This window comes from Lathyrus oleraceus, chromosome 1 (genome assembly GCF_024323335.1).
Source record: "Lathyrus oleraceus cultivar Zhongwan6 chromosome 1, CAAS_Psat_ZW6_1.0, whole genome shotgun sequence".
Lineage (NCBI taxonomy): Eukaryota > Viridiplantae > Streptophyta > Magnoliopsida > Fabales > Fabaceae > Lathyrus > Lathyrus oleraceus.
This window is the reverse complement of record NC_066579.1, coordinates 324,950,846-324,970,823: the sequence shown is the minus strand read 5'-3', so window position 1 is coordinate 324,970,823 and position 19,978 is coordinate 324,950,846. Positions and strand designations below refer to the sequence as shown.

The window sequence follows — 19,978 nt, the reverse complement described above, 5'->3', positions numbered from 1 at the left end:
AATGACATTTTTTTAAGAGATTAATTACTATCACCCGTTTCACCCGTTTGTATTACTTTTTAAGTTTTTAAAATAAAAATCAAATTTATAACCCGTTTGTATTACTTTTTAAGTTTTTAAAATAAAAATCAAATTTATTTTAATATCCAACATATATGATTAATTGATGCTGTAAAATCCTTTTACACTTTCGATGTATATCTTAAATGAATTTGTTTCTTAAAACATAGAGAGAGCATTTTACCACGTTCTCAAAGAGTAGGATTTTACCACTTTGTTTTGTTTTATAAATGGAGTATCAGTTTGATCAAATAAAAAAATGTATGATAAAAAACCTGCATTTGGAAAAGTAAAACTGTTAAACACATTGCTAAAAAACAGTAAAGATACCCTCGTTTTGGAAAAATCCACTTGAAAGAGATGAGTGGAACAGTACACCACAAGTTGCTTATACATAAAAGGTGGTCTATACCCTCTCTCAACATCTTGTGGTTGGGTTACTTACAAATTGCGAATGCATGTGCTGTCTTTTCCTCTGTCCTTAATAATAAGAGCAACACCTCAATATTAGCAACATGCCAGGTAGTTTTACCAAAACTGTGGTCTTTGTCCAATGTTTCAATTTCATGCGCACCTTTGCATTATTTTTAATGACTGTTTTTTAAAAAATGTTTCATTTTCATTAAATAAATTTTGTTCTTTTTTTAGTTTCTAGATCATGTGGTTGGGTTACATATGAGAGTCATTGTAATTCTGATTATCTTTCTTTGTGGAGGAAGGGACATGAATAATGTCCCTCTGAATTCTTTTTGGATTTGCGTATAATGAAGGCAAATTTGAATCTAGAGAGTACATGGGATCAGTGGTCCAGTCGACACATTTAAATCCTAAGGGGTCACTTAATTAATGTGCGATAAGAATAAGAGAGATCCAATGATTGAGTCTAATATACCTTTCAAATTAAGGGTAACATTTCATTAATTATGAACAAATAAGTACTAGTATAACATATTAACTCAAATAATTGGGGGAAATTTAATCACCCCTTATAAAATATAAATGCTTATGATGAAACATATTTTTTCTAAAAATGGTGTAGGAAGAGTTAAAAAAAAACAATTTTTACATTTTTTTTTTGTTTTGATATGTCATTGCAAAGTTAATCATGAAACAAGTTGGTTTGTGAGGGAGTGACTCTTAATCATAATGATACTTTTGCTTTTTAATATTGCTTGTTTTTTTTTTGCGCTAGTACTATTACTATGACAGACTTGTAGGCTATCCTCTTAACAAAAACATTTGATGACAACGACTATTGTTCACTTTAAAATAATGAAAATATAATATCAATCAAAGAAATTGAGAGAAGTTAAGCAAAACCAAGAAATAATAATTTACAGTTACTTCTTTTCCCTAAAATATAATGCGTGATTTTTTCTTATGTGAAACTTTTCTCCTCCTTTATCATGTTCCAAATGCAATGTGAAAGAGTTAATTTCATTATTGAAGACGAAACTGATTTTGTCAAACAAATAAGAAGTTACAATTTTTTAGCTGAGTAGACTAATCCCTTAAATCCAATAAAATTACAACTTTTTAAGAGTAGAGGTCATCAGGGTTTTGCTTCTCTCAAATATACTAAAGTGACAAAGTCACCATAAAAACAAAGTCAGTCAATTCTGCTCCAATTTATTTATGACAAAACATTTTTTTTATAGATAGTGTGAGGCTAGACTAACCACATAAATATTATTATAATGATCTAATTCAACTTTATAAACTTGCTGTAAAGTCAAAGTGTTACATTATATAACCTAATCTTAAATTTTATCTCAAATTAATGTGAAATTTTGTGATTTTTCTAATACACTTCCTCATTCCTAGTACTGTTGAATTTGTCACGTAGATATTAATGATGGACGATTTTGATATCATATTAGAATTAAAGTTTGAACTAACTTATTCCTAAAAACGGGTATATAAGATGAAAATTACAACACTTATAAACCTATGTTCGACTTATATATTGTCCAAGTTAAACTCTTAATACACTCTCCACGCCCACTAATGAATTTGATGCGTGAATATAAATGATAATGATCTGAACGAAGAAACTAATAGTAGACGACCTAATGGATCTTAAACGAGACTCTCATACCATTTTTAAAATTTTGAAAATTGTAATTGAATTTAATTCAATCTTATAAAATCAACTTTATAGAGATGAATTATGCCAAAATCAGATACTCTAATACGATATTTGAGTCTATCCATTAGATCATGAGTTGCCTACCAAAATCAAAAGAGTGCTGGACCAAAAATGTGTATTTAGAAGATTCCAAGATCTATAGAAAATGAAACAGATTTTGTAAAAAAAAAATCCAATGTTAAAACTTTTAGATGTAATCCGAATATATGCGACACATAACTGAGTAGATTTAAAACACTACAATTTTTAAGGTGTATAATTATCTATGATGACTAAACATTTTCTCATAGATAGCTTGATCTTAAACTAGCCATATCATTTTTTCTGCAATAGATCAAACATGCATCTAAAAAAACAAATAAAATAATCCTGAAGCAAACAAAAATAAATCATAAAAAATTATTACACACAAGTCATGATGAAAAAAAAAACATTAAAAGAAAAAAACAAAAATAAAGCAATAATTAAAATACTACATTAATTTTCCAAATTCCTTCACACACAACACAACTACTGAGTAAGAGAAGAATTAGCATTACCAGCAGAAGGATCAGAAGAATTAGAGAAACAAGAATTCTTATGATTATGCATCCAAACCTTAAAAACCTGCCTACTCACACCAACACTCTCACAAAACCTTTCAATTTCTTCATCAAGTTCCTTCCTCTGCAACTTCCACCCTAGCTTCTCAGCAAACCCCAGCATCTTCTCCTTCTGATCCGCCGTGAATTTTGACCTGTACCTCTTCCTCCTCCCATCTCCACCACCGGAATATTCCATCACCTGATCCGACACTGCCACAATGGCGTTATCTCGCGCCATCGTCGCATATGTCGCGGTTATCTTGCGATGGAAGTTCCGGTGACAGCCACAGGCTGCACATTGGAGACTGTTGGCTGCTGATACTGAAGTGTCGTCGACGGTGAATTCTCCGCAGCCGTCGGTTGCGTAGCTTCCGAGGCTGGCTGCATGGTTTCTTAAACACTCTCTGTAGATATAGTTTTGTGAATGTGGTGATGATGATGATGATAACATTCCTCCTCCTTCCATTGTTTTTTTTTGGATTTCTTTTATTTATTTTCTCTCTGTTAAGTTATTTATTGTGTAAGTGTTTATGGGAACTATATAATGAATGAGTGAATGAAAATATGAAATGATTTTAATTTGGAAATGACATGAAAGGGTATGGTTGGAGGGGATATTTACAGTGTTCCCCATTTTGTGGACATGCTAGCATTGTAGACAACTATGCAATATCTTCATAGCATATACACAAGGTGAAAAATATATCATGGGTTTTTTATTTTCAATTTTTTTTAATTACTTATATACATATGATGTAGGGTTAGAAGCAATTTTATATTACTTGAATCTATTATTGACTATATATTGATGTAGGTTAGTGAGCACTAGGAAGTGAATGTTTGGGTCATTTTTTTCAAGAGTTTATTTGTTTTTTCTTCTTATTTTTAACAATTTTATTAAAAACAATGTTATTTGTATATACTCTTTTATATACTAAAGATCGAATAGGATGTACCTATGAGTTCAGATACTCCTTTTAAATAAGTGTTTTGTTTGGGTTCTACATTTAATTGATTTGTTATGTAAATTCAAATTAGTTTTATTTATGTGATTCAGGGTTAGCAACATATAGTTCGAATTTTAAAAATGTTTGGAAGCAAACATTAAATTGTCGAAGTCAGATAATGAAGTAGAATAAGTATTTTCCCCTCAAATAAAGGTTACACATACTTTGAGATTCAAGTTTGGAAACACTCTCTTAAATGAAGCTTGTGATAATAGTTTCACAATTCATCCCAATTCAATCGAGATATATCATAGCTTGAAGAAGATTATCATTGGCTAGGCATGAAAGTGCATATTACAGAGTTCATGCACAATGGTAATGGTAATATATTAACAATCAGAGAACTGAAGATCAGAAGTCAAGAAGTATATCTTAACTGCAGAGAATGTTAGAGTGGCGCGACAAAATAATAAGGGACTTACCCTATACACAAAAGGGGAGTGATTTGATTTGAGTATTCTTCAAATGATTGAATCGACTCAATTTGCATTGTCAAACCATACACATCTCAACTCGGTTAGCTGTACTCTTATTGCAGAAATGTGAATTTGTGTGTCTAATAACCATCGGCATATTCGGGCGCGGGAGAGAGAGAGAGAGAGAGAGAGAGAGAGAGAGAGAGAGAGAGAGAGAGAGAGAGAGAGAGAGAGAGAGAGAGAGAGAGAGAGAGAGAGAGAGAGAGAGAGAGAGAGAGAGAGAGAGAGAGAGAGATCACTTTAATATTATTGATAAGTCTTCTAGTTTAACCAATCACCCTCAGACGACTCACCAGACAAAGATAATCATTCTACCACTTGAAGATAAGTTTCAAAATTTCATTTTAAAGATGAGAGGATGTTAGAATGAAGAATCTCTTCTCACCAATTTTGTTATTTAAAGAAGAAGACTATACCGTTAGTTAAGTGAGAATAAAAAGATCCGTCTTAGTTAAGTGGATTCTCCATTTATAAGACGAGACATGTAATTCATGATAAGTGGGGCATCATTTATAGAGCTAATCTATCTCCAATCTTACTATCGCAGGAGTGGAACCAGATTTTTATGGTAGCCCTAATTTATTCAATCCCTTAAGTTTAATTGTCAGTTGCACTTAAGTTCTTAAATTGTTCTCACGTTCGAGGCTTAAGCATTTAAGACTTAGGTCAAGATAAAGTTATAAGTATATTTCAAGAATTCACCTAAATTATTCTTATGCCCTAAGAGAATTTAGGTAGGTTAATTTCGAGGCTTTCGTATAAGTTTAGTTGAGTTGAGGACCTTATTAGGAAATCTAATGAGAAATTAGTTTACATTCCACATTATTTAGTTATTTTATTTAAGAAAATAAAATTAATTATTAGTAAGACGAAGCAACAGAGGAACAAAGAATTAAGATCATATCTTTATTATAATTTTTAAATCAAAAGTGGAATTGAGTATCACATAACTCCACTTATGTACTTTTATTTTAATTTTACTTTTCCTTTCAGGAAGCTTTACCTAAGAAGTTCTAGAGAGGCACCTCTAACTACTGTTATATCTATTATTGTTTATTAAAGTGTTTTATCATTAATATATAATGTTACATTCACTAGTTCGAACCTCAAATCTGTCAAACATCACAAGCTACAACTTGATTAAAATATCAAAGATCACTATTATTCTATCAATAAATCATTATGATTCTCTAAAAAAATATAAGAAAGAACTCAAAGACGAAAATATTATATGTAAAAGTATGATTCATAAGAGAAATAAACAAACAAAGAAATCAAGTCTCTTGAGAAGAAAATTAACGAGTTGAAGAACATGAGAAGTATGATTGAGAATCCTCGTCAGTGTAAGACCCCAATTTTGACCCTAAGATCCCTCATGATATCTCACAATTTGCATTGGCTTTGGGATCACACCTTGGCATCCTCCTTTCTGTAGCGGTAAATTCATGACCATTAAGCAATGGATAAACTTAACGTCAATAAAACCAGACTCGCCATCGCGCTTTTATTGTTTCCAAAGGAAAAGGAAAAAGTACAAACAAAACCCAAAGATAAAAAGTTTTCAAATAAAAACTAATAAAATGCCAGAGATTACAGGTAAGGGGGTTGGTTACACAGAGGGAAGGTGTTAGCACCCAAAGTGTCCTAGGTACTCCTAGGGAGCCCTTTTTATGTGTGTATGTGTTTTTGGTATAAAATGATGTTTGCAATAAATAGAGTGTGAGGATGAGAAGAGAATTCATTAATTATATTTTTGTGTTTGACAAGACCTTCGGACTTGTGTCTACGTACCAACATAAAAATGAGGGATCAAAACCACGTAGTTCGTGGTATCAATTTCAAAATGAGTGAATTTCTTTTAATCAAAAATTTTAAATTTCAAAGAGGCACAAAGGGACCTAAAAGAGTTTGAATGAGTGTTAGTTCTTTTTGTCTTTTGAAATTTTAAGTCAATATGGTTAGATTCATGTACAAGTTTGATTTAAGAAAAAAGTTAAAAAAATGCAATGGCCTAAGGCCAAAGTTTCTAATTTGCAATAAAGTCTAAGTTTAGAAATCACAAGCAAAGAAGATTTTGAAAGGGGGGAGAGATTTGAAATTTAAGAAGTGGGAGGAGATAGAGAGACTAATCCTAAGCATAAAATTTAAAAGTTAAGAGTTGAAAAGATCTGACCAATGGGATGCAATCCAATAGACAAGAATGTCATATAGAAACCCATTTTTCCTTTGGACTTTGGAATCAAGCAATATCAATAATCAAGTAGCAAGGTGAAGAGCAAGGCATCAAATAAAGATAGCCATATCCAAGCTAGCAACTCCATAGTCTTCTTCTTAATCTTCCATGTATCAGATGACATACTCCTTAAATGGCTCAGAATAAGGCATTAGATACAGATTCAAAGTAACATTTGCATCAAGACCATGTAACAGATGAACTCAAGTGGGTCTCAATACTTGTATCAGATGAAAGCTCAAATCACAATAATTTGGTTTCAGAAATGTTGGCATTGGCCAAGTCCTTTTGAATAGGGAATGTTGCCTAATTCTAAGTCCAAGGCTCAGATCAAATCCAACAGTCCACACAAACATTTTATAGGGTTTTTTGTTGTTTATTAAGTATTTTAAAATCCTAATACCACAAACACAAACAAGATACACAAAAAAATATATACAATCACAATATATGGCTCAAGTGAGCAAAGTGAAAATGGCATAAACATAAACAAGTGAAATGATATGTAAAATGGCAAATGACTTGAATTTAAATGACATAAAGTAAATGGCTTGAAATTAAAAGCAATAATAATAGAAGTTAGTCAAATGTTAGTTGATTAGAAGTTAGTGGAGTTTTTTCTTTTCAATTGATTAAGTCATTCTTTGGAGAACACTCAACCCTTTATTCATAAGTATGGATCCTTGAACCAAGACATCTTCCAAAGGAAGGAAAAAAGTGTAAGAACAAATTTAGTTCTACAATGTATCTCTAAGATTTTGATGATAACAAAGGATGAAACAAAAATGGTACCATAATAAATTTTTTCTAAGTGTGCAGGACTCTGATCAAAACAATCAGGTAGACAATCATCAGATACAGAATCAAGCACTAAGATACTACTCAGAAGATACGTAACCAGAAGGCTCTGACTCTGACCCAACACAGGTGCTAGCAAAACTAAAGAAGTCAAAAACTCTGAAAGAGAAGAATGAATCGAGACTCTAAAGACGCACACTCTGAAGAAGTCAAATAAAGAGAATCTATGATAAAGTCAGATACAAGGCGAACATTGCTAAATAAAGACTCTGACTACAGGATTCACTAACTCAAGAAAACTTAATGTTAAAGAAAATTGCTTATGGAAAGAAACTATTTTTAGAAAGAAGTCATTGTGCTCCATACTGCTTTGGAAAGAACAAGGAGAGTAATGACATTAATCATTCTTCAATGACCAAGATTCTGTCATTAACATCACCCAACGGTCCTCTCATTCTCCTATAAAAAGGATGGAACGCTTCACAAGAAAGACACCTGAGATACACGAGAATACATTTCTTCCATTACTTTATTTCACTCTCTCACGAGCTGCTGCTCTAACATGAGAACATTTCTTGCTCTTATATTCTGTAATATTTGCTTATTGTTAGAAGCAATGTTCATTACTAATCATATCATTGCTAAGATATTTCCTCAAGTGACTTTGTGAAGTCTGAATACTTGAGAGGGTTAAGGGATTATTTCTCTTAGACGGTTGTTTATGTAATCTTTCAAGATTAATGGATTAAGTCCTTTTTGAAGGTGAAATCACCTTGGCCGAGTGGACTGGAGTAGCTTTGAATTTCAAGCGAATCAGTATAAAATTCTATGTTGAATTCTTTTTATTCTGCGTGTGTCTAAGTTCTTAAAAAGTTTTTATTGCCCAAAACAATTCAAACCCCCCTTTCTTGTTTTTCTCTATCTTCAATTGGTATCAGAGCTTCGGCTCTGTTATTGATTTTCTAATCAAACACTTAACAATATAGAGAGATCCAGCGTGAAAAAAACACTATGGCCAACACCAATGAAAGAGTTAGTTACAATGCTAAACCTTTAATCTTTGATGGAGAAAAATTTGATTACTAGAAAGATAGAATTGAAAGTTTCTTTATGGGCTATGATACTGATCTATGGGACATAGTCACAATCGGCTACACACCTCCTGTGTCTGACACTGGCGTTGCCATTGCCAGAAGCAAAATGACAGATGATCAGAAGTACGACTTTAAAAACCATCACAAAGACAGAACGATACTGCTAAATGCCATTTCCTATAATGAATATGAAAAGATTACCAACAGGGAAAGAGCTAAAGAAATACTTGACTCCCCGAGGATGACTCACGAAGGAAATTCTCAAGTCAAAGACACAAAGGCTCTGGCTCTAATTCAGAAGTACGAAGCCTTCAAGATGGAGGACGATGAAGCTATAAAGGTAATGTTTTCTCGATTGCAAACTTTAATTGCAGGACTCAAAGTTCCGGACTAGGGCTACACAACTGTAGATCATGTCAAAAAGATAGTCAGAAGCTTACCAAAAAAGTGGAGACCAATGGTCACAACATTAAAGTTATCAAAATATCTGAACAATATCAGCCTTGAGGAACTCGTCAGTTCACTCAGTAGTCATGAGATAGAACTTGAGGAAGATGAGCCTCAAAAGAAGATCAAGTCTGTAGCACTGAAGTCCAGATCTGAAAGACGTAAACCAGAAAGGAACAAAGCCTTCCAAGCTGAAGAGGAAGAAAGTGATGACTCTGAAAAGGAAGACTCTGACAATGAAGAAGAGTTATCCCTTTTGACCAGAAGGGTAAAACAACTATGGAGAAAAAGGAATAAAAACTTCAGAAGACCAAGACCCAAGGGAGATCGCTTAGAATCAACTTTCAGAGGTAAATCTAACAAAGAAATAACATGCTATAAATGTAAGGAAACAAGTCATTACAGAAACGAATGTCCAAAGTCGAAGAAGGAAAGCTCCAGAAGAGAAAGTTTCAAGAAAAGCTCCTTCAAGAACAAAAAGGGACTGATGGCCACCTGGGACGATAATGGATCTGATTCCTCTGAATCAGACTCTGGAGAACAAGCAAATGTTACATTCATGGCTACCACTTCTGGAAACACATCAGATGCAAAATCTGATCCTGAAGAGGTATTTTCTGATCTTTCTCGCTCTGACCTTGAATCATGCCTTTCTGAATCTTTGAACTCATATTAGAAACTTAAACAAAAATTTAAAGCACTAAAAATGGTTCTTGAAGGAACCATCGAAGAATGTGATAAGCTTGAGATAACAGTTTCAGAACTGAAAGATGAAAACCTAACTCTGACAAAAGAAATAGACTCTACAAATAAACAATGTTTAAAACTTGAAGAAGCGTTATCTTAAGCCCCACAAATTTCTAACACAATAATATATGAATATGAAAAATCTTTTCAAAAGTTTCTGAAAAATAGGATAGAAAGAAGCAGAATGGCATCCATGATTTATGGAGTTAGTCAGAATAATAAAAGAGGAATATGGTATGTCCCCAATGAAGATAAATCTCTTACAAATGAAAAACCAAAATCTCCTTTTTCTTATCACTACACACATACACAAGCACAACATTTTGATAATGCTAGAAAACCCAAAGTTCTAAGAAACTCTTGGAAAACTAATCACAAAGGACCCAAAAGATTCTGGGTACCAAAGGATAAGATTGTTTATGTTGCAGATATCTTATGCAGCAGAGTTAAGATACCAATCATGGTACCTGGACTCTGGATGCTTGTGACACATGACGGGAAGAAAGTATATGTTCCAAAGCCTGGAACTTAAAGATGCTGGCTTTGTAGGTTTCGGAGGAAATCAGAAAGGAAGAATCAGAGGCTCCAGAACTATTGGTAATGGAAATTTTCCCTCTATATCTGATATTCTCTATGTAGAAGGATTAATGCATAACCTGTTATCAATAATTCAATTAAGTGATAACGGTTATGATGTAATCTTCAATCAAAAAACATGTAAAGCAATTAATCAGAACAATGGAATAATTCTATTCACTGGCAAGAGGAAAAACAATATTTACAAAATAAATCTTTTAGATATAAAAGATCAAAATGTAAAATGTCTGATGTCTATTCATGAAGAGCAATGGGTATGGCATAGACGCTTGGGCCACATTAGCATGAGAAAACTCTCTCAACTAAATAAACTCGAGTTAGTTAAAGGTCTACCTAAACTAAAGTATTCTTCAGAAGCTCTGTGTGAGGCATGTCAGAAAGGAAATTTTTTGAAAACATCTTTTAAAAAGAAAAATATTGTTTCCACCTCTAAGCCTCTAGAACTTCTTCACATTGATCTGTTTGGGCCTGTTAAGACAACGTCAGTTAATGGAAAGAATTATGGACTAGTTATTGTTGATGATTTTAGTCGCTGGACATGGGTAAAATTCCTAAAGCACAAGAGTGAGTCTCACTCTGTATTCACTAGCTTCTTTTCCAAAGTGCAAAACAAATTTGACTCTAAAATCATCAGAGTCAGAAGTGATCATGGTGGCGAATTCGAGAATAAATTTTTTGAGGAACTATTTGATTCTAATGGAATATCCCATGATTTCTGCTGCCCTAGAACTCCACAATAAAATGGAGTTGTAGAGAGGAAGAATAGGACACTCCAAGAGATGGCCAGGACCATGGTCAATGAAACAAATGTGGCTAAGCACTTTTAGGCTGAAGCAGTAAATACAACGTGTTATATTCAGAATAGAATCTCTATAAGACCTATTCCGGAAAAGACTCCCTATGAACTGTGTAAGGGAAGAAAACCCAACATTTCGTATTTCCATCCTTTTGGATGCTCTTGTTTTATTCTCAATACTAAAGAACATCTGAACAAGTTTGATTCAAAAGCACAAAAATGCATTATGTTAGGATACTCAGAACGCTCTAAAGGCTACAGAGTATACAACACAGAAACCAAAATTATGGAAGAATCAATACATGTTAGATTTGATGATAATCTTGACACTGTGTAGCGGGGTATTTGTTACCATTAGGGATATTGACTAAATCCAAGGTAAATCATACAAGTCGAGTCGCCACCACACTTCTATTTATCCAAAGGAATGGTTAGAAAGCGAACAAAAACCTAATAGTTTTATCGAATCAAAAACTAGTAAAAGAGAATCAGAGATCTGAGTAAGGGGGTTGGTTATGCAATGGGAAGGTGTTAGGCACCCAAAACATCCTAGGTACTCCTAGGGAGCCCTTTTCATACTTGTTGCAAGGTTGTTGTTTTGTGAAAGTTTATTTGTGCAAACATGATTGAAGTGATGAGAAGAGAATATACAAGTTATTTACATTTTGTGTTTGGATGGATAAACCCATTGCCTACGTACCATCTTAAAAAAAGATTAGGATCAAAACCTTGTAGTTCGGGGTAAAAATTTCAAAAGGAGTGGGTGGATTGATTGATCCAAAAGCCTTAAGGTCTTTTGTTATCAAAGGGAGAAAACTCAACCTAAAACCACAAATCCACCATGTGAGGATAGCTTCAACATGCTAGTGAGGGGTTAACCCTATAATAAGCATGGAAGACTCATTGTCCATCACTAAGGATATAGGTGAGTATTACATCTACCACAAAGGTAACTCAAACCTAATAGCTAAAGGTTATGAAAAAGTTTTGATTAGAAAGTGGCCATTGAAACCACAAAAGGACATTTGAATGGGTTATATTTACCAATTAGAAGTATATACAAAATGGTCAAAGTGGACTTAAAGATTCAATTCAAAATGAGTATTATGAAAAGAAAGTTTGAAAATCAAAAGCATAAGGCTTAGGTTTCTAATGTTGAAAACAAATGTTAGATGTTTGCACAAAAGTTTTGGCTTGGGTTAGAGTGGAGAGAAGAAGAAGAAGGGCTAAAGTCCTAAGCAATGCAAAAAGGTGAGGGAAAAGAATAAGACCACAATGAAGTTCCTTTCTTGAGATCATATTGATGATCCAAATAGCTCCCATCCTTGGAATAAGCAATCACACAAAGTATGAACTCAAGCAATCAACAATCAAATGAACTCTTGGAAAGACTCCTCAATGTATCTTGGATCTCTCTATCTTAGAAGCTCATGGTAATGGTTCCTCAATTAAGCTCAAGTTGGAACTCCTAGCACAAAGAAAACACACATCAAAAGGTTCTATAACACAATCAAAGAATGGACAAGAGGGAGTTTAGAATATGGTCCTTTCAATGTTCATCTTCAAGTTTTAAGTATTCTAAAGGCTCAATGCCTAGTTGCTCTTTGACTTTTTATAGCACTCTAAAGGCCCAATGCCTAGTTGCTCTTTGACTCCAAATTTGCATAGGGAAGATCCTAAAGTCTAAGTCTATTTTGTCCAATTCTTTGTATTTGGTTCACAACAAACAGACAAACACAAGCACAAAAAGATATATACACAGTTATATACCCAAGTGGGCAAAAGGCAAATGGCATTAACATAAACATGTGCTCCAATGAGCAAAAGGAAAAAGCAAATGAATAATAGGTACAAGAATGGTAAATTGCATAAAAGTAAAGTGCATAAGGTAAATGTTAATTGTTAGTGGTCAATAGTTAGTGTGCCTTAAGGCAAAATTTAGCGCTATGTTAAGCAATCGTAATTGGACTTATGTAGAAGTCACAACTATTTGAGGCCGGTCAATAATAATGTAGGCAACAACACAAGTTAGAAGTCTTGATTAGTGAACCAAGTTCCAACAACTTGCCATGCCAAAAAGAAGAAGAGAATTGATCTTGTATTGGTTTAAGTCTTTTGCATGATTTAGGAAACAACCTATCCTTAATGCAAAGCCATTCACTTGATCAATTGATCAAGATGAATTAGATTTGAATCAAGGAAGATTAAGTCTCCTTAATCAATGCCAACTTATCAACCTTCAACTCATTGATCAAAAAGAAAAAAAAGGAGAAGAGATAAGGAAATGGAAAGATCAAAATGCATAAGGTGAAATAAAAAATGTACCAATCCATGTGTATTGACCAAATGACATTGAAAGTCAAAGTCAAACAATGAGAAATCAGAAATGAGATGAAGATTGGAGGTTAAACAATAAACAAAAATATTTTTGGCATTTTTAATATTAAAATAAACTTGAATGAAAAATAAAAGAAAAGGTCAAACTTCAAAATCACTTCAAATCAACCTTTAAAGGTCCAAGTGATTTATCCCAAGTTCAACAAGGTCAAACAAAGTTTGACAAAAAATTTCAGCATTTTTAAAAGTCAGAAACTATTTTTAATCAATTAAAAATGAATAAAAATAACCTAATTGAACTAAAATCTCAAATAAATCTCAAATAAATTAAAAAATTAATGAGAATATTTTTCATAGATCCATCATCATTCAAATAGGTTAGGAAAATATTTTTGTATTTTTTGAATATCAAAAACTATTTAAAATGAATTAAAAACAACCAGAAAAGAGAAAATTCACAAAAATATCAAATGATAAAATAAAAAATATTAAAAATCAAAATTAGAAACTAGAAATTATTTGGAGAAGAATGCAATTGGTCCCATATTTTTTGGATTTAAAATGAAGAAGATATGAATTTTTGAAAATAATGGAAATAACAGAAATAAAATCAGAAAATAAGAAATTCAAAAAAACAAGGAGCGTTAGATCTGAGCTCATTAATTGAGCTGGCATATCATACGCTCCAGAAGCGCGCTTCCACCATAGACCAAAGTCCACGCGTAACACCATGAATTAAAATGAGTCATAACAAGCGAAGGCCAGGATTAGATCTGGAAAATGCATCCAACGATCCAGATTGGATCTGGCAATGGGACGGCCATCGGAGCCACCTTCTTCTCCGGTGAGCTTGTATTTTCCGACCAAAATTGCAGACGACCAAAACTTAACCAAAATACACGATCCATACATCATTGGAAAGCTGGGATGATGTACATCATCCCTGTATCACTCAATTCCACTCTAGATCTCTATATTGAGAGAAATCAGAGATGGAAATTCTGTGATGTTCAAGTGAACTTCATGGATTTCAACAATTAAGTACTCAAATCAATTGCCTCTATGAAGAGGACTTCAGCCAACACAAAATCCAAGCAAATAGATCAATAATTGATGAGATTCGAAGAAAAAACCAGTTGAAGAATAACCTTGGATTCTGGAGATTTGAGCTTGCTTCCTTGCTTCCTTTGGCAAAACAGAAGATCAATGGAGTATAGGATGAAGGTCTAGAAGCTTTAGATCCAAAGATTCAACCAGATGTAGTTGAATTTTAGATCTGAAAAATTTGAAGAAAAGTGAAATAGCTTCTTTGGTGAGAGGTTAGGTTTTCAGTTCTGCAGCATTTCAGGTTGATTCATGGATGAAAATTGAATGGAATGATGCCTCTATTTATAGATGGAGAGGCAAGGCAAGTGTGATCAAATCCGTGTGCATGGCAAATGGATATTCATTGCATGGGCTTGCATGATCATGCAAAAGGCCCAAATTAAATGCCAAATGCAATCTGAAATCATACCAAAGTGAAATGGACATGTAATCTGAATGGTAATTGCTTGTGCATGGAATTTTGAAGTGTTATGCATAATTGAACCAAAAACTTCTCCTCTTCGAAAATACCATTTGCCAAATCCAAATATGAGCATGTGAGTTATGGTTGGAAAGGTTTTGATGTAAGGAACAATTGTTATGTTGGGAAAAAATCCATTTGAAATGTGGAAATTGGTGAAATTTGAGTTTAAAGTGCAAGGTGCAAAACATGAAAAGGCAAAGTTTCTAAATTTGGCCAATGTTCAAGCCCTTCTGTTTTGATGATGCAAGCCCCAAATGAAAAAACCTCCAACATCAAAGTTATATATCTCTTCAAGAAAATCAAAATGGACTTAAATTTTGAATCATTTGGATTTTTGATGAAGGAGTTATGGACACTTGAAGTTGGACTTTTTTGCCTTTCAATGCATTTGGTCCAAAGTGACCTATAATTTCTTGCATTATCACATGTATTTCCTTTGAGATTTTGAAATTTTGTTCAACATAACATTTGAAGTAGACATATTAATATTTCCAATGCATTTGATCCCACCTCAAAATCATAAAAAATGAATGAGTTATGTCCTTGGGAAGTTGACCCAAAATTAGAGTTTCAGTCAAAATGACCTATAATGTATTGGAATGGGAGATGACCTTCCAAGCTTCAAATCAATTTTTGATGAACATGAAAGTTGTTAATATTGTCCTTAAGAACATTGTTTCTTTTGGGATCATCTCCATTTGACCAACACACAAAAAGTTAGGTCTTAGTGCATTTCAAAATAGTCAGATGAATTGACTGATCAACTTCTCAAGTCCATGACTCATATTTTGATGAATTGATGATTGAGGACACTAAAATAAGTTCAAATATGCATGGAATGATGAATTAAATAACTTCCCTTGATTGTATTTGATCATGGGCTGAGGTTGCTTCAAGAGCAAGGCATTGTGGTGCACAGAGAATTAGGGTTTCTTTGGGGAACAAACCTCAAACCCTTTGACTTGCTTTGATCAAAATGATGAATTGAGATACTAGGGAGGCATATTTGATGGAGGATAGCTTTGGGGACCATTACCATGCTTGCTTTCATCTCCTATTGACCTTATCTCTGCACAAAGGATCTCCTTGAAGCTCTTGACCTTGTGATTGCTTCAGCTACAAACAAAAGATGTTAGTGACATATTTTTATGCTTTTGGTTAGTAAGAAAAGCAATGATATAAAATTCAAGCATGCTTGGTGATCTCAAACCACTCACAAGAGGTCCCACCTAAAGGCAAAGGGAACCAAGATGCTAATGATCCTTGAGGCAATGCAAATGCAATGTTATGATGCCATGAGGGATCTTAGGGTCAAAATTGGGGTCTTACACACTTAAAAGTCAAAGCTAGTTGAGAAACTTGCATATTTGGAGATCACTCTTGTAGGCTCTGACGAAAAGACTAAAGCACCAGAAGTATCTGACAAACAAAGTCCAGATGCAATTGAAGCCTCAAATATCCAGAAAAGATCAAGATTTTGCACCAATATCTCTGAAGATTTGATTCTGGGAAACAAGGATAAACTTGTCAGAACTAGGTCAACATTCAAAGTATCTGAAGAAACTCCTCTGGGATTAGTATCTCTAATCGAGCCTACCTCCTGTGATGAGGAACTTCAAGATAATGACTAGGTTCTGGCTATGAAAGAAGAGCTAGATCAATTCTCAAAGAATGACGTCTGGGATCTCGTCCCAAAGCCTAAAGGAACTCACATTATTGGAGCCAGATGGGTGTTCAGCAACAAACTGAATGAAAAGGGAGAAGTAGTCAAAAGCAAAGCACGATTGGTGACACAGGGTTACAGTCAATAAGAAGGCATTGACTATAATGAAACCTTTTCCCTAGTCTCCAGGTTAGAATCTATTCTCTTACTTGTTTCATTTGCTATAAATCATTCCATCAAACTATATCAGATGGATGTCAAGAGCGCATTCTTGAATGGTTATATATCAGAAGAAGTATATGTCAATCAACCTCCAGGATTTGAAAACACTAAATGTCTAGAATACGTTTTTAAACTAAAGAAATCATTGTATGGACTAAAACAAGCTCCTAGAGCTTGGTATGAAAGATTAAGTAATTTTCTTCCAGAACATGATTTTATTAAAGGAAAGGTTGACTCTACACTCTTCTGTAAAAACATTAGAAATGATCTCATGATATTCCAGATATATGTTGATGACATTATTTTTGGTTCAGCTAACCCCTCTGTATGTCAAGAATTCTCTGAGCTAATGCTGGCAGAATTTGAAATGAGCTTAATGCAAGAACTAAAGTTCTTTCTGGGAATTCAAATCAATCAAGCTTTAGAAGCTACCTACGTATATCAAAGTAAGTACATAAAAGACATTCTGAAGAAATTCGAAATGGATGAATGTAAACCTGCTAAGACACAAATGCATCCAACCTGCATTTTGGAGAAGGAAGAAACTAACCAGAAGGTTTGTCAGAAGCTCTATCGTGGTATGATAGGCTCTCTTCTCTATCTGACGGCTACACGCCCTGATATTTTGTTTAGTGTATGTCTTTGTGCCAGATTCCAATAAGATCCCATGGAATCTCATTTAACAGTTGTTAAAAGAATCCTCAGGTATCTAAAAGGAACCCCTAACCTTGGCCTGATGTATGAGAAAACATCAGAGTATAAGCTCTTTGGTTATTGTGATGCAGATTATGCAGGGGACAAAATGGAACGTAAAAGTACATATGGGAACTGCCAGTTCTTGGGAAATAATCTTATATCATGGGCCAGCAAAAGATAATCCACCATAGCCCTATCCACTACAGAAGCAGAATATATATCAGCGTCATTCTGCACTACTCAGATGCTCTGGATGAAAAATCAACTTGAAGACCTTCTGATCTTTGAGAGTAACGTTCCTATCTTCCGTGATAATACTGCTGCCATTTGTTTATGTAAGAATCCTATATTGCATTCCAGAGCTAAGCACATAGAAATCAAACATCACTTCATTAAAGACTATGTTCAGAAAGGTATAATATCTTTAAAATTCGTTGACACAAACCATCAGTGGGATGACATCTTTACTAAACCCCTCGCTGAAGACATATTCTCTTTTATTTTGAAAAATCTGAACATTCAAATCTGTCCAGAATAATTGTGCTTCTCTGAAACAACAAAACAAGACTCTGAATTAAACATCTGGTATCTGGATCTGACTCTGATGCTTCTACCAGTTAGGAGTCATCTAAATTAGAAATCCTCAGGACCCAACCCTTTGGTATTCCTGAAGATCAGATAAATCAACACGTGGAGCATCATGCATTTGACTTTGAATCTTCTAGACAACTGTCTAGCAGAAATCAAGAGACAAACTCTTGAAATCTCCTCGAGCAGTATGTTGATTTGGGGATTAGATCTCCATCATAGGCTATAATCATTTCTCCTCCAAGTGTGTAAACTTGGATAACGTGCTTCATTTATTTTTGAACAACTAAACTACTTCTACTGCTGTCGTTTTGCATGCATCTATATATATATATATACATTTCACACATCACAAGTTCACACTTTACACTCACGCCCTACACAAACCCCCCCTCTCTCTCTCAGTTCTTCATCATCTTCATCAAGGTTTCTTCATCTTCAACAAGTTCTTCGTTCAAACCTTCATCTTCAACATTGTTCTACATGGATGCTCAACAACAATCCTCCTACAACTACTCACAACAAATGGATTCAACGGATCAAACACCCATTTCTACTTAACAATCAACTGCAACTATTGGCATTATCTCGACCCCTATCTACAGGGAGCCCCACATTCTTGACAGTGAACCTCACGTCCACCTAGCAACACCATTTGAGAAGCTTGAGGTACTGTGCGAATCGCTGGTGGATTTTGAAAATATGAAGAGAAATGGCATAGACCTAACTGAAAAGTTAAGAATGCAAGGGTGGGAAACCTATTTTCAGAGGCCGTAGAGAATGCAAGGGTGGGAAACCTATTTTCAGAGACTCTACGACCCTGTGTACACATATCTGGTGAAGGAATTCTGGCGTTTAGCAGACTCAGATGATCACTACATCGTCTCTCACGTTCTGGGAGTCAAAATAGTCATCACTGAGAAATCAATTGCCTCCCTTCTGAATATGGAAAAGACAGGAGGAAGAAGAATCTACAACATTAACCCTAGGTAAAAATACTTATCCCAGGAAATAGCCCCCACTATCTTTCAACAGAGCGCCGAGGGCAAACACTCCAAGAACAAAGAACTCCATCAGAATCTTCGTGTTTGGCTGAAGATCATCCTAGGCCCCATTCATCATCTCCCTGCGTCAAACTCTTCTGACTACATCAACCCAAATCAGAAGTGAATTATGTACTGCATCCACAAGGGGCTGAAACTGAGTCTGCCAGCATTGCTCTTCAAGCATCTCAGAGACTCTGTCAAAGATACCAGAAATAACATGAAGACCAGAAACTACATTCCTCTGGGAAGACTTATCTTGGATGTTCTAATCGAGAGTGGCTTAGTGGATCACCTGATCCATCAAAATCTAATGGAGGATGTCACTGTTGACATTGGGAAACCTCTAAATGCTCGGAATCTGAAGAGTATAGGGATGATTGAGTAAATCAGAGCTAAACTAACTCTATAACCTTCATGGGAAACACTCAAGGATTAGAGGAAGATTCCCAACGATCTCTATATGTTCTCCAAGATTGACCCTCCATAAGTGGTAGCTTACTATCTATAAGCTCTTGCAAACCAAGGGGGTGGACATTTCTGAGTTCTCAGTGGACTGGCTACCTGAGCATCCACCAAACTTCATGAAGAGGATGCGAGAGCCCTTTGAGAAGTCCAAGAAGGCGAATGAAACTACCTCACCATCATCATCCTCACCTTCATCCCCACCATACTATATTCTTTCATCTGACAACGAACCTTCTAACCCCCAATCCTCCACTCTAGCTCAACTTTAAGCTCGTGCTCTGACCTCTCAACAGCCATCACAAACTGAATCTGAACCCGAAGTCACTTCCTCACCATCTGCATAACCTAGTCCACCTCATGAGCAACCAATACCCTCACCATCTGAAACTCAACCAAATCCTCA

The 19,978-nt window shown here is 34.6% G+C and overlaps 1 protein-coding gene across 1 annotated transcript; it reads right to left on the bottom strand.

Moving 5' to 3' along the window:
* Positions 1–2,579: 2,579 nt before the first annotated feature.
* On the bottom strand, positions 2,580–3,402 carry LOC127133603 (zinc-finger homeodomain protein 6). The gene has a single exon (XM_051061745.1). The coding sequence runs from the start codon at positions 3,257–3,259 to the stop codon at positions 2,720–2,722; it is 540 nt and encodes a 179-aa protein (XP_050917702.1). The 5' UTR covers positions 3,260–3,402; the 3' UTR covers positions 2,580–2,719.
* Positions 3,403–19,978: the final 16,576 nt, after the last annotated feature.